Source organism: Ornithodoros turicata, unplaced genomic scaffold (genome assembly GCF_037126465.1).
Source record: "Ornithodoros turicata isolate Travis unplaced genomic scaffold, ASM3712646v1 Chromosome42, whole genome shotgun sequence".
Taxonomy (NCBI): Eukaryota; Metazoa; Arthropoda; class Arachnida; order Ixodida; family Argasidae; genus Ornithodoros; species Ornithodoros turicata.
Window position 1 is genome coordinate 83,576 of NW_026999372.1, and position 15,203 is coordinate 98,778.

General features: G+C 46.0%; 1 protein-coding gene across 2 annotated transcripts in view; it reads right to left on the reverse strand.

The window, feature by feature from the left end:
- Positions 1–245: 245 nt before the first annotated feature.
- LOC135374090 (uncharacterized) overlaps positions 246–15,203 on the reverse strand; it is a 73,182-nt gene continuing 58,224 nt past the window's right edge. For both annotated transcript variants that reach the window (XM_064607088.1, XM_064607087.1), the window contains 2 exons: positions 9,737–9,893; positions 246–521 (listed from right to left, as the gene is read on the reverse strand). In XM_064607088.1, the coding sequence (XP_064463158.1) occupies positions 290–521; positions 9,737–9,893 (389 nt within the window). In that variant the 3' untranslated portion in view covers positions 246–289. The remainder of the gene's footprint in view (positions 522–9,736; positions 9,894–15,203) is intronic.

Here is a 15,203-nt window from a genome sequence, read left to right on the forward strand (position 1 = left end):
GCATCCAATCAGTACTGAGAAATAGCTAGCCAATATTTGATGAAGAAATTAAGAGTCATTATGTAGAGACTGACTTGTTCCCTGTTCGTAACACAAAACGTTGTCACATAGGAAATGTTGCTCTGAACCAGAAAGTACTTCCCTGTCGCCGTCGATATTGGATGTCATGGTGTTGAATATGCGAACACTTACGTGCAATAGGTCGGTCACACAACCATATTTATTGTGATCAGTTGGCCCGAACAAGCGAAATGGAAAATGTTGATCCCTTTTCTCACTACAACTGACGTCACACTACCTTCATCACTGAAGCCACAATGACGGCTGCTGCCAGAGTCCATGCTGGATACTTCATGCACCCAGCACTCTTGCTTTTGTCGAATTCACAGTCCAATTTTGACGTACCACACAGATTTGCCATTATCTTCTTTTTCTGCTCAAGAAAAGATGCGCTGAATTCATCACCGCATCGTTTGTCCTTTAGTACTTCCGTAACGCAATTCTTGCTGTATTCCATGGAACTGGGAAAGACAGATTTGACATAAAGACTAAATTTAGCTGTTAAAGTCTGACATAGCGTTTTGCAAGGTTGTAGACATTATTAAACATAATAAGCAGCGCACAAATCTTCTGCTATAGGGTGCGGCAAACTACGTAAAAGAAGGGTAAAGAAAAACAGAAACAGTGGAGTCCGTGCTGACGCAATGAGTAGAGCGACAGCTATCGTTGAACTACTAACCCTGTATTCACACGAGTCAGGTTTCTGCCGTCAGCAAGTCGGGAAGAGGTGAGAGGATGTGCGAGATAAACAAGGTCACTACGCGTCTGAAGACGCCCGCTCATTCTCTAGCATTCACACGAGTCAGTTTCCCGGCGGCTGTCAGTTTTCCGATCCCTTCTGTATTCGCGCTTGCATTTAGTCTGCGCCTAGCGTAGGATTGACCAATGAAAGAAAAAAAGCGCTCCTTGTGGATGATGCGAGTGCATTCACGTGAGAAACGGCACAGAGATATGTGCCAAAGAATAGATTCCGAAAAAGCGCTATGAAATGCACAGTATTAACCCAAATCTCCGTGTGGACGACCCAAACGCCTGTCGGAGTATTTTGGGAAGAGACGTCACATTCGATTTTATTTTCCACAAATGAAGCGTGTCTCGATGCTGAGCGCCAATATAGGCGCGATAGCGTCCCAACAAGTGATCGACTGGCGACAACGCTGTGATGTCGAGCTACAGGTAATCAATAATTAATTAAATGAAGTAAAATAAAATAAATTTTTATTTTCCTTTCGGTAGGACGAGTAGCTTCCAATTATTACGGTTTTGTACATGTATTGGAAAGGTGCGAGCCAAATATTATGTGTAGTCAACGTTTGTCCAGGGAAAGAAATATCCGCGTTTATAAAATTCATACTTTGTATTCCGTATTTGTTTCGCCTCATGTAGAGAAAAAGCTTCCTTTGCGCACACTACATTGTAGGCTTCCATGTATGCATTGTATAATTGTTCCAAGGCTGCTGCGCCGGTGTGTCGTTGCACCACTTTCGCGGTAAAGCCAACCATCGTTGGCGTTCCAATTCAGAATTGGCCATAGTACAATGAACGCCGTTGTATGGGACACATGCAGAGCATTCCTGATGAAATATAAAGCAAGCGCGATAAGCATCCGTTGAGTCACCTTCTCCTTCTGCCGGCAGCAGACGGCGTCGGTCGTCAGAATCTGTGCCGGGAGGACAAGATATCCGGCTGCCTCCGACTGCCGCTCCGGAGATCAGAAAGTGGTGATGTGGCGAAGAGCGCCGGTCACGCGGCACCAGAGAGCGATGACGTTCCCTGCCGCCTGAGCGTCAGCTGGCAGAAAACTGACTCGTGTGAATACAGGGTAAGGAAATGTGGGGATAATTGTACGCAATGGTTAGCAGATATGGGACTTGTAGGACCTCAACCGCCATCATTCATGATGATGTAATGCTAGAGGGGATAACGCGCGCTGCGTTTGGCGTGAAGAAATAAGATTATCATACCGTCGCCTATGGCAAGTGCCTCGAGTGCACGATGCATACATAGCACTGATTTTTTGTCGTGTATATCGAGAGTCATTGATTTGATTGATCTGAAAACATTTATATAGAACCTGCGAGGATACGCACAAGGCCTAGACAACTGCCGCAAACATAGGAAATCCAAGAAAGACTGTTCCTTCGGTTCTCCGTTCGGCTGGCCGATGTCACGGCGAAACAGCACGTCGCTGTCCCACCTAGGCCGTCTCGCTTGTAAGAAATAACATAGCATTCCAAGGCCGCAAGCTGCCTCGTGATCGCTTCACTCAGCAAACACGGCCGGTGCTACGCCTTACTAGGCACTCCTCCTTTCTCAGTCGCATCATCTAAAACTGTGTGGCAGGTATGTGCCAGCGAAGGAGGAGGAGTCAGATTGACAACCCTGTCATAAACGCCTCTGCGTCTATGGTTCACGTGGCGCCATCTATCGCCCGAGCTGAGTTTTATTTGTCATCTTGAAAAAATCACCGTGGGCGCTGTCTGGAAGAGATCGAACACGAAGTGAAAGTCGCAATCAGCTTCTGCCATGAACTCTATCGCTAGGGAAGAAATGCCAAAACGCGAACGACGTGAAAAATTAATCAGGAGAACGACGAGGAACAGCATGTAAAAGTGGATTTGATTGTAAATGATAAAATACGGACTTATCAGGAAAAATTAGCCGCCCAGCAATTTCGCTCAAGTTCCTCACTCCTTTCATACTCTAGAATTTGATCGACAGCCTGAAGCATCGCGAAGAAAGCGGACCCCTACTACGACTTCTACGACGAGATCTACAATCTACATTCCTCGCCAGCTAACATAGAAATGCTTCTAACGTCAAAGTATGAGCGGAATTAGACAAAGACAGTTAACTTGAACCCAGTCAGATAGAGACGACATCAGAAATAATGAAGGATCCACGACTCCCTTTATTGCGCAAGAGGCAGAGTGAGGGATAAAAAAACAAGTGGGTTGAAGCGGCGTAGTTGGTTGAAGTATACGTTAAAGCAAAAACTGTAAAACTGCAGGCCTATCTTTCGCTTGTCCGCGTCCCTTCGATGCAGTTTTAACTTTCAGGGATAAAAATACTTCGGGAAAGGGAACGTGGCCCGAAAATCTACTGCATGAGCTGCTCAAAATATTACAATCGAAAACACGGACTACCTGCTTTAAAAAGATATACACGAGGCCGAGGAATGGAAAAATGCGAACGTCAAGCTAACATCCTACGAACATCCGACAGCTGGCTAACCTTTTCAGAGACTTTCATCTTTCATTTCTTAGGCAATTTGAGGCTTTGTATGTGTTTGTCCTTCTGTGTTGTTCCAGTCTTAGAACATCAGTTCTCTCAGGATCAAGATATCATGTAAGGGCAAAGATAAACCGGAAGAAGCTTTCTGCTCATCAGTGTACCAATAGCCCTTCATCGCAACGTATATGAGAAGGTACTGATTATTTAGCTTAACTCCCCCCCCCCCCAAAAAAAAAAAAACCCAAAAAACATTGAGCTAGGAAGCTGTATATTGATGATGAATGATGTAGTGGCCAATTTGTCTACATTCAATGGCGCAAGAATCCACTACCAATGATTGCAACTGATCTTTTTTCCTTCTGGTCACAGTGAGCATGGGAGCATTACCAGAAAAGTGCAGTCTGGAAGAGCATTGGACCATAATCAAGTTCCTGTTTCTCTAAGGGAAAGGTGCGGAACACATCTATGATGAAATGTAACGAACTTCGGATGACACTGACCTCTCACATATGCAACAGTTAAACGTTGGGTTGTCAATTTTAAAACATTTCGGTGTTCAAAGAAACCCAGAAACCTGTTGTGAGAACCCCACTGGTATGTCTGGGGAGGGGGGAGGGGGTTCTCTCTCTGTGCCGGCAAATGTCAGCCAAAAGTATTGCTATTATACATATCAGGAAAACTCACGTGAGGGAGTTGCTGCCATTATCGACGACGACTTGGAAATGATAAAGCTTGAAGCACAGTGGATCCCAAAATTTTTGACAACCCGACAAAATACGGAATGAGGTCGCCTATTCCATCCCAATCCCATTCCAATGAATCGAGATTTGTAATAATTCCACTGCTTTCAATTCCTCCGATTGACACCGTATGGTCAATCCCCACTCCTGGGATCCATTCCATTCCTCTGACAGGTTCAGCCAATTTATTCCAATTCCGTTCCAGGCTCTCATAAATCTGGAATGATTCCGGAATCATTCCATCTCCATCTCCGGAGTGGCAAGTCCGCAACTTTGGTGGAGACATCGGTGACTGTTTCAGAACATCTTGCAAAAGATTAGTCATGCTTCCACACTGCAAACTTTTTCGCCCCTTTAAAGGTGCGCGCCGTGCACATCAAACTTGGTTGCCTAACATTGTACCTCCAGGCTGATATTTTACAAAATTCAGGAATCATTACAAAAGATCAGGTGTCTGTGCAAATATTGCTTTCGTTATGTCTTAGATACTGTAGATACGCGCTAATGCTTATATGCGTCGCTACCGATATTCCAGCATGTGCACGTGTGTACTATACTGTCCAACAATGAATTTTTGGAGGACAGGCGACATGCGACTAAAATAGTGCCAAACCGTACTTTATTATCTTGTTACAACAATTACACCGGAAAGGGCGTGCGCCGTGCACATTATTACTCCTTTAAATGTGTAAAAACGGCTACAGTGCAGGACAAACTGGTAGCTGCTCACGGGGAACTATTCGCCCAACCTGACTCCTTTTGAATATCAAGAGACAACGAATTGAGAATGTTCCGGAGGCAAGGCAACTATTGCTGCAAATGTGGTCTCACCAGCAGTCGGGAGAATTTTATTTGCAGGGACTTTTGCGGGACATATATCGGGATTGACTTCCGGGGGGAAATGTGGAATAGTGTGGCAGTTAGGGCTTCCTAGCTCAATCTTTTTTTGTTTTTGTTACGGGTAAGGCTCAGTACTTATCAAAGCAAGGAACACTGGGTTGGTAGAATAGTAGTAACACCCTTTTAATACTGCTATGCACAACCACGTTGCACCACATGTGCGTGGTTCCCAGTCCGGCTCCAGTTCCGAAACAGAATGATCTTTTTCACAACACGAGCGCGGCGGATCTCAATCCTCTGCTTCTTCAGCTGGCGCCACTACAAACCTCCCCGTTAAGTTGATCCGTACCGCTGTGCCGGACGACGATTTCGAGCAGGGTATCTTCGGGACTTAGGTACGGGTTGAGTGTCCTCATCAGCGGCCAAGGTAGACTCAGCGTTCCCACCTGTTGTTGCAGGTTCGACTCCATGTGACCAGTCGATATCCGGCAATTCGGGCAGACGCGGCTTGATGTCGTCAGCATGCATCTTGTGCTGTTTCAGATCCTCCGTCATGACCTGATATGTTGGGCCGCCCGAACAGCGAACAATGGTGCCCCGAAGCCAGTGGTGCTTCCGAGACTTGTCCTTCACCCAAACTTCGTCGCTGGTGGCAAGTTCCGCAGTCTTGTGCAAGAGTCATAATTGCGCTTTTGACGATCTCTCGCTGGAGACAAGGCGTTTGGATGGTTAGGGCGCGGAAGGTCCAGCTCTGTACGGTAGTGCCTCTTCTTAAGCATTACGCACGGTGGCTGTCCGGTTATTGCGTGAGGCGTTATCCTGTACTTAAGCACAACATGCTTAACTTCTTTTGCACTGTCCCTCCCTTCCTTCTGACGGCGAAGGAAGGCCTTCAGAGTTCGCACAAGATTATCAGCCTGTCCGTTGGACTTAGGGTGATACGGCGGAGTCCAGATGTGTTTAATTCCAAGGCGATCCAAGAAATCTTTCAACGCTGCCGAGATGAACTGAGGTCCATTATCGCTAACCAGCTGGAAAGGGAGGCAGCGAATCTGTCCTCAAGGGCTTCTATTGTGGCTGAAGCTTTGGTAGACCTCATCAACTTCCCCTCGGGACACTTGCTGTACGCATCGATTACCACTAGGTAAGTTTTTCCGCCCAACTCTGCCAAGTCAGCGTGAAGGTGACACCACGGTTCTTTCGGAACCTCCCATTTGTGAAGAGGAACTGGAAGTTGTTGACTCGAAGAAGTGGCACATGCTCCACACGACTGACAAGTCAGCTCAATGTCCTTGTCCATTCCTGGCCACCATACATAGGAGCGCGCCAACATCTTCATTTTTGTTTGCCCAATGTGGCCATCATGAAGTAGGCTGAGGACAGTGTTGCGATGCTGGGACGGGACGACAACGCGCATGCCCCATACGATGCAACCCTTTTCTGTTGTCAGCTCAGTGTTGCGCAGGTAGTACGTTTGAAGCTCGGGGTCCCGTTCACAACCTTCCATATGTAACGGTAGACCTTAGAAAGAATCCGGTCTGAAGCAATGGCCTTGGCAATTGCAGACGCTTTCACCGGAATTTTATCAATACGTACTGAGAGGACGGAAGAGAACATTCGGCGATCCAGTGCTCCCCACAAGGAAGTCGTCATCCGAAATCGCAACATCGAAATCAGGGTCCGGACCTGCCGGAAGCCGAGACAGGCCGTCCGCATTTCCGAACTGGGCCGTTGGCTTGTACTGAACCAACCAACCAACTATGACCAAGCAGGGTCAACGCCCAGCGCTGCATTCTGTTCGCCGCTGTGACTGGAATTCCTCTCTTTGAGCCAAAGATTGCCGTCAGTTGTTTATGGTCTGTATATGAGATGAATTCCCTTCCCGCAGATATTGGTGAAACTTCTTAACACCGCATATAATGGCCAGGGCTTCCTTTTCAATTTGGGCGTAATTTTTTTGAGCCGACGTCAACGTGTTAGAAGCATGGCAATGGGCTTGTCTTTACCATTGACTTTATGGTAAATCACTAAATCACTGCGCCAACGCCTAACGAGAAAGCGTCAGCAGCCATGTAGATAGTTTGACTAGGGTCGAAATGCGCCAAGGAATCGATGGACGTGAGTCGACGTTTAATCTCCTTGAACTCCTGTCTTGTACAAATTATACGCCGAACTTACTGCAGAGCGATTACAAATCAAATGCTGCAAAATCCTATCCATCCAATCCAATCCTATTCAATCTCAACGGTTTTCGTAAGGAAAGAGTAATCGAAGAGTAATCACAGAAACATGGCAGCGTCTGTGTGATGCCAACGGGGATGAGACTGTCACTGTCAGAAAAAGGGTGGAGCAGTTACACTTTTTAGGTAATAGCTGTCGCATACGTTGTGCCTAAACGGCTGCAAAGTTCTACATGCTACGTACGAACGATAAAGTTACCGCTTTCGGCGAGCGAAATGTCGTACGCCTTTTTGTCGCAGTGTGGATATGTGATAATTTCTTTTGACACCCTTTTACACACTTTATCAGACGCTACGTTGACCTAGGTGGTAACGATGGAAGTTACCACCTTTTCACGTCCTTTTTTCTTAGAGTGTGGTTCGAGTGTTTGAATGGCACAGGCGATTCGTGTCGCGCAGGGAGTCGGTGGATGATGACGACGGATGACGGGACTCGAGCTCAGGAAAACAAAAACCGTGACAATGCAAAACCACACGCAGCTCTAATGGTGATGATGAGACATCACGTCCTTCCACATCCCTCCTACTCGCCTTGCATCTCACCGTCCATCCACGAGAACATCCAGGCTAATAGACTCGCCACGCCGATGGGGATGACCATCTTCTCAGAAAGAGGAATTTTCCACCTGCTTCCAGGATTCCAGGAAACGCCGAAAAAATGTCTTCACTGCTGAAGTGACTACTTCGACGGTGGGAGAGGTCATTAGCTGATAGCCGGGTATTCGTATTTTTTACAGACTCGGCATCGGAACTTTGAGGACAAATATAGTATTTCCGCGTTCGTGGTCTCCCTTCCTCCGCATTGTGTTTTGGTGCTGCTGCGCCTGACGTTTGAACTATGCAGGGTGTTTCACGTAAAATGTCACGAAACTTTACTCAAAAATCCAGCTGTCCGAAAATTATACAATGAACGTCGTTTTTCCCAGAGGAGACTTTGCCGCCACACGGGAGCTTTTTTTTTCTTGAACGCACGAGTAATTCAATGTTCCGAATTTGAATTTCGCGTTTCTTTTTCGGAACTCAAATGTGCCGAGTCAACCTCGCTTTGTTTTTTTGTTCATAAACAGAAAGCACATGTCGGATTTACCCCGTTCCATTGCAAATTACATTTATTACCACAATGGCAATACCAGGAAAAAAATTGTGAAACCGTTCTTTCGAGGGGCGTAAATTGCCGTCCGCGCTCAGACGTCCGAAAGCAGCGATGCGAGTAGGTCGTGGGTCTGCCCTTTTACTTTTCTTTTTCATGCTTCTGTTGATTAAGCCAGCTTGGTTACAAAGTTATCGAATAGAAGAGCGAGACAAAAAAAAACAGGAAGGAACATGTCACCGTTTTTCTTCCGCCACACCTCACAATGAACCTAGAACCGAAGGCGGCCGACATCTGCGCGCCCCGAAACGAACGTTATTCTTCTTCTTCCTTTTTTTGTTTTTTTGTTTCTATCATCATTGTAGCTATAACTCTCTTTCTTAACGAAATGGGTTAAGTCCGACATGCGCTTTCGGTTTATGAAGAAAAAAACAACAGACACGCACGCGATGTTGGCTTGGCTTCAATTTTCCTTTAATTAGAATCGATAAAAGTGCTCCGAAGTCGTGGTAAAACCCCTTCCGAGGTAAGTAGGATTGGCAGCATACAGTTCGAAGAAGCTTATCTTTAAATATAACTTTGAGACACGTTACGTGAAAAACTACTACCCCAAGTTTCACACTACACCTACAATGAGAACAAAACAAGGTACGCAAAACAGCATGAACTGGCTTCGAAAACTGAACAAAAAGAAAAAAAAGAAAAACGCTAAGTATTGCACCTGTCTTGGCCCCCTTACCAGGCTTACGAAATCGTCGAACGGTGCTGAAAAACGAGCACTGTCCTAAAGGCCACGTATGCAGAGACGTCATATGTCTATGTACAGGAGCACACAAGCTAGTCGGATATGAACAACGCGCATTTGGAGCGTGCGTTCTGTGAACCTCAAACGCGGGCCGATGAAGCCGAAGGGGAAACTGCCAAAAACTGTCCAGACGAAGTCAAGCCCCCATACTTGCAGCAAGGCTAGCAGCGCCCCGTCAACCCTTTGATTTTTTTTTTAAATCTGGATGTCTGTCTAGATTTCGCCTGTGGGGCCTTATAGTACCTGGCCTATTCCAGAAAGGACTATGCAAAGCTGAACCTGAACGTTTCGGTGCAGATCACGGAAATTCCCGCGAGGGCAAATCAATAACGCTGTCGCATCAGATAATGCCAAATAATTGAGGAACAAGACCGAGTGCTGCACCACAGCCCCCCGAGTTTCTTTAGTCTCGACGTTTTGCTGTCATCCTTTTGGGGCCACGGATTTCCGGTTGGGGGAGCTATGTTCACACCACATCGGCGTGGCTGCTCTTGTATTACGCGGCTCAAGTGCACGGCCACACAAATAGGCAAGTGCTATCATTCTTTCTCACGTCTTTCTCAGTCACATACCCATTCAAACACAAATCGGCGGGGAGCGTTTAATGCAAGACACGCGAAATTGATTATTCCGGTCCTCTTACGGGGATGTTGGGTAGGTACAGCACCGAATACAGGCTGTTCATCACGACTGTGGAACTGCCGCCCACACGTGAGAAAGCACTTACCAGCACCACTGCTTGTCAATCTCGGGGCTCAGACCTGCCGGCTTTTGCTTCTCATCAGGTTTTCGCGTAGTAAGGCCGTACAATTGCTTGTATTTTGTGGCGCAATCATTCTCGGCATTGGATACTGCTTTTGGGTCGCACTTCGGTACAGGGACGCCTGGAAGCGAAAGATGTGGTAATGAGATATTTACTAACTAATGTGCGTCCAACTAACGTGCGCCCACCTAAAAAAACGAAAGATTACGGGATCTACACAAACGAGAACCAAGTAAATGTTGCTATCAGTATTTCATGGTAGTCGGAAGTATTTTTCGGTGTAGTTCGATACCCGGACGACTGGGTTTTAAGCACTAGTGAAAGCGTTTGAAAGGTTAATAACGCATATTCGCGTGAAAGAGGGTCATACGAGGCAACTGAAAATATAATAATCATAAAAATGTGTGGTCTATAGCCTTTTTATATGCGTTTGAATCACACAACTTGAATCACTTCTACAACGTGAGAACCGCAGCCTCGCAAAGTCCAACCGTATTGGTGGTCGCCATCCTGCGAAAGGTAGGAAGCGTTAGGTGAGATTAGGTTAGCGCATCTCGGTGTGGTTAGTCCAGGTCAGGCTAGGGCATGTGTGTGTGTGGGAAGGGGGGATGCCGAGGTGGTCTCGCCAGCACCAGACTGTGCCGCCGAAGTGGCTTTGCCTCCTCAGTCAACGTGACGGATCCCGTTGTGTTTCATACAACATATGACCTTCATTATGTAACCAACAGGGACAGTGGTATAACTATATACCTGGTCATTTTCTTTGCTTTCAAAAACACAGTGGTCAACATCTCTGTCGCAAAATAAAATATTGGACATAAATGTTTTATGGCCCTCCGATTGAAAATAAGCTGCCGAAAATGCAGTCACGCCCAGGAAATTGCCATCAGCGAACTTATACAAAACAGGATAAGAAATGCAAACAGCTGAACTGACCTGATCTGATAATAGACTACCCAACAGCCTGCGTGTCTGCCCTGCTAAGCATAACTACAGTGACCTAGAATAACCTCATGGCCTCATCGGAGCCCTACCGCTGAAGCGCAGCATGTCGCCGCCGCCGGATGGCGCTCGCGTTGCTTTCACTTGATGATCTCGGCGTAGCATATTCTCTGCGTTATGATCCATATAACGAAGCAATTTTCATTTACGACGGTGCGGAAGCAGTCTTCGCTGCACCACCAGCCTGCTATTCCGCATTGTTCAAGTGCGGTCGTAAGCTCGAGGCGCCTAAATCACGACCTTCAGAACAAAGATTTGATCGGCCCGTAATTCACTATATCAGCGCAAACTGTCACACTGCTCCTGATTTCATGGAGATCCAATAATACACTACTAAAATACTTCGACAATAATCCACGAATTTCATTGCGCTATGAACAACAACAGCTAATTTTTAGATGAGCCGCTTTGTTCCACCTTCCCGGTTTCAACAAAGAATTGGAGCCTCGTTACAATGTAAAAACTGATCACCCTGGGTGTGAGTTTTGCAGCATGACTTGTACACCGAATGGAACCTTTGAACTTCATCTGCGCCATAGACAGGGCGTCATAAATAGGTACTCTCATCGCGTTTACATCTGTACTGTCTTCGACAGAATGGCGTACCTGCAGGCTAGCTGGTGGATAAACTCCATGATAGGCAAGACTAAGCGATGGGCAAAGGCACGTAAACACAACACGTACTGTCTTCACAATATCATAAAATGGTTCACTGTAATGATAAACTTTGAGGAGGTACAGTGGCCCTTGCACCCTGAAGACTGTCGAACACCGCCGAGAAGGCTTTCAATCACATATTTACTAAAACCTTGACAAATTAAACCAACTCAGGGAAAATAGGTGCTGACTCCCGAAATCGAACCTGCTTCTATGGTGGGAATGTGGTCTGCCTCGGCCAATTCCATTTGAATCTCACTTTTTCGGCAAGCTACTTCAGTAGGGTCAGGGTACTTGTAACCACCGTACAGTGTTCTTCCAGGGCCTGTTGTCTCGATGAGGGTCACAAGTTCTTCTCATCTAATCGTCTTTTGGTAAGCTCAATAGTGAGAGCTTCGGCGCACCGGGAGACCTCGCGTATCCCTTTTTGTAGCCGAGATCGGCGTTTCCTTGCTTTCGACTCCATAGAACACAACTAAGCCACAACCCCACCACTATCACCGAAACTAAAATGAACATCATTACGCGAACGTAGTGCCGGAGACAGCTACGTATCACTTGACACAGAAACCGGAGCAACGTAATCTTTCAGATGAAACCACTCATCTCGATTGTAAAAGGCTGGATCGCGGATAGGAAGCGCGAGCGTGAAGAAACCGGCCGCCATCTTACTCTACGCACAACAGTCGCCGCAGCGATCATGGCAACTTCTTGCAATGACAGTCGTACCCACTATACTGAAAAGGATTCAGGGCCTTCATTTATACAGATGAGTCATTCTTCATCAAGGAATAAAGAGGCGTCCATTCTGTATATTTAGTCGACAATTATGAAGTGTGTTTTTTTTTTTTTTTTTGCCCAAATCGAGCACTGGATGCAGGTTGTTTGATCGCTCTTCCGAGGTTCAATCGAACACCCTTGCATTTTACCCGGCGGCAAATGCTGTTTGAGTGCATAATATGCTTGACAGAACATGTTACACTACACTGGTAGTGTTGTCATCAATATATGTGCGAGCGCTTTTCTGCATGCATTGCTAGCATGGTACACGGTGTTCTCCACGAAAGCAAGTGCACATTCATTTCTTTGAATTACCACCGCGCACAAGTTCGGTATTACGTCATAATGAGACCAAGATTGTCACCCTTTTTCATGTATTGGTATTGTTTTGCGCCTTGGCTTGATTTGTCAGAAAGAATCCTACGTAACGGTGGTGTGGCGTGACTTGGATATCGCTTTTGAGCTATATCGCCAGCCTGTTGCGATAATAGTAATTTGTAGCGTGTCGTGCTATTTGTAGCAGTTTTTAAGGCAAAAGTGGTCTCTCAATGCAGATTTCCTCATGGGGCTCCCCAGATGATCATCTGTGCAGTGTGATGCGACTGAGTGTACAGGTAAGTATCATGTTCCTCATCCACGGGTTTCTACTTTACAGGAAGGAACCACCTCAGTGCACACACTGTGGTTAGCCTCTCTGCATTTTGCACATTTTGTTACATGTTCACATCTTACACCTTGTACACCTTAGGCTCCTTCACCCAGCAATATAATAATTATAGTTATTTTTAGAAAAGTTCCCATATTCTTTTTTGAATAGTTTCTAATCTTTTCAATTTTTAGAAGATACAGGGATTGTAAATTCTGTTTTAGACTGATGTTTTAACATTTGTCCAATGCATTTATAAACAACAACTGTTCCAAGCTCCTAATCGTCCTGTTGCAATTTGCAAACCATACGTGTGTAGTGCAAGAGGGCCCTTGCACATCAAAATGTAAGATGGGAGTCACAGTTAATGCGAAGTGTTTCCTATGAGAGACTTCGATGCTGAACAAAATTGTGCAAACTGCGGAAAGTGCCAGAAAGCGTGTCTGGTCTCACAACGGTGCTACGACGCTCCCTTTCAGATGACGATTATACTGATTGGAGTTTCAGATGTGCAGCTGCATTTTTTCGAATGTGCTCCATATAACAAGCATGACAAAGTCAGCACTGGATAGCAGGCCCCCGTCCCAAAGCAGCTTTCCTCACGCTGCAGTTGTATTCAGCAAAAGCATGTGAGTACTCAGGAAGGACATTCAGTTTGGCACAACCACGCCTGCAAATAATCAGAACAAATGAAGGAAGAAACAAACAAACATAGAAGGGCTGTACTTCAAAAAGAGATAAGCCCTGTGCTTCAAGGAGGTCTTACCACTTTCTAAGTAACTTAATTGATTAAAGGGAGGATCCGCAACGGTTGTGCCCAAAATTTAGTGAAGGTTGGTTTCAGCAGAGACCACCCCCCTGATGCTGACAACAGCCTCCGTTTCGTACAAACGTGCGCGTATAATTTATAAACCGCGAAAACGATAAAGCGAAACCGAAACTATGAGAGCAGGCGGTGGCATCGGAATCGAGGAGCGCAACGCCGTGACGTGAGTCGCGAGATTCGTCTGCTGTGATTCCCATGTGTTGTATTGCATTGAAGACGCAAGGAAGCAAGTTACGCTCAACGTGCAATCATGGAAACCGACTCCGCATCAGAATCGAACTCCACGGGACTTCAACCCGATTCAGACGTGTATTCTGATGAGGAGAATGACTTGACCGTCACCATAAACCACAACGACTCGCCGTATTCGACGAACCCTGTACCAGTGCGCGCGTCGCTTGAAACCGAGGCCTCGGACCCATACACTGAAGACTGTCGAACTCAAAGTAACTAATGATGAGTTTCTACTAGGTTGTCGCACATTCTTATACATGGTGTCCCAGAAAACGTGTCATTGAATTATATTTAAAAAAAACTACACCACCTATGGTCATGCGGTCAATGGCATTTGTTCTTACTGGGATTTTGCCACTTCCTCAAGTGAATGTCGTGTAACGTAAGTTTAATTATGTAAATTTTTGCAAGTCGGAAATTTGCTTAGTAAATGTCACTTTTTTACCCCACCAATGTGAAGAGCGTGTCTAATTTAGTCAAATTAATGATAATTGACAGGGATATTCAGGAGCTATCCCATCCGAAAAAATAGCCGAACATCATGCTCTACGGAGGTCGCACAGAATAGCGCACAATGAATTGTTCAGCGCAATCTTTGTTAGTCCGACGGAAGGAGGTTGGAAACCCAGCCCTCCCCGACAACGCAGAGAGAGATAAAACAAGCACGGCTTATCACGTCCGACTTTCGCTGGGATAATGCTTTCCCTCTCCCAATTTTAGGAAGTGTTACTTTTTCTACTATCACTCTGTGGGCTGGCTTCGGAGCCTCCTTTCGTCGCAATGATAACGATTGCGCTCAAAAAGTCATCGCGCGTTATGGTCCGACGCCCCGAAAAGCATGATATTCGGGTATTTTTTCCTATGCGATAGCTCGTGAATATCACTGTCAATTACCGTGCATTTGAGTGAATTCGGCACGCTCTTCATATTGGTGGGGTAAAAAAGTGACCTTTACTTGGCAAATTTCTGAGTTCAGTTCGCAAAAATTTACATAATTAAGCTTGGAGTGCATCACATTCACATTAGGAGGTGGCAAAAACCTAATAAGAACAAATGCCGTTGACCGCATGATTCTAGGTGGCGTAGTTTTTTTTTATTATAATTCAATGACACGTTTTCTGGGACACCCTGTATATGTGCCACGGGTGCACGCGTAACATGAAACATGTTGCAGGTGCACGTGCGGTCGGTGCCTCCCGCAGGTGCCACTCCGAGTTCCCACATGAGCCGTCTTTTCGTGTCGAACATTCCTGGCACAAAATGATGAGAACATGTTTTTCGAGCTG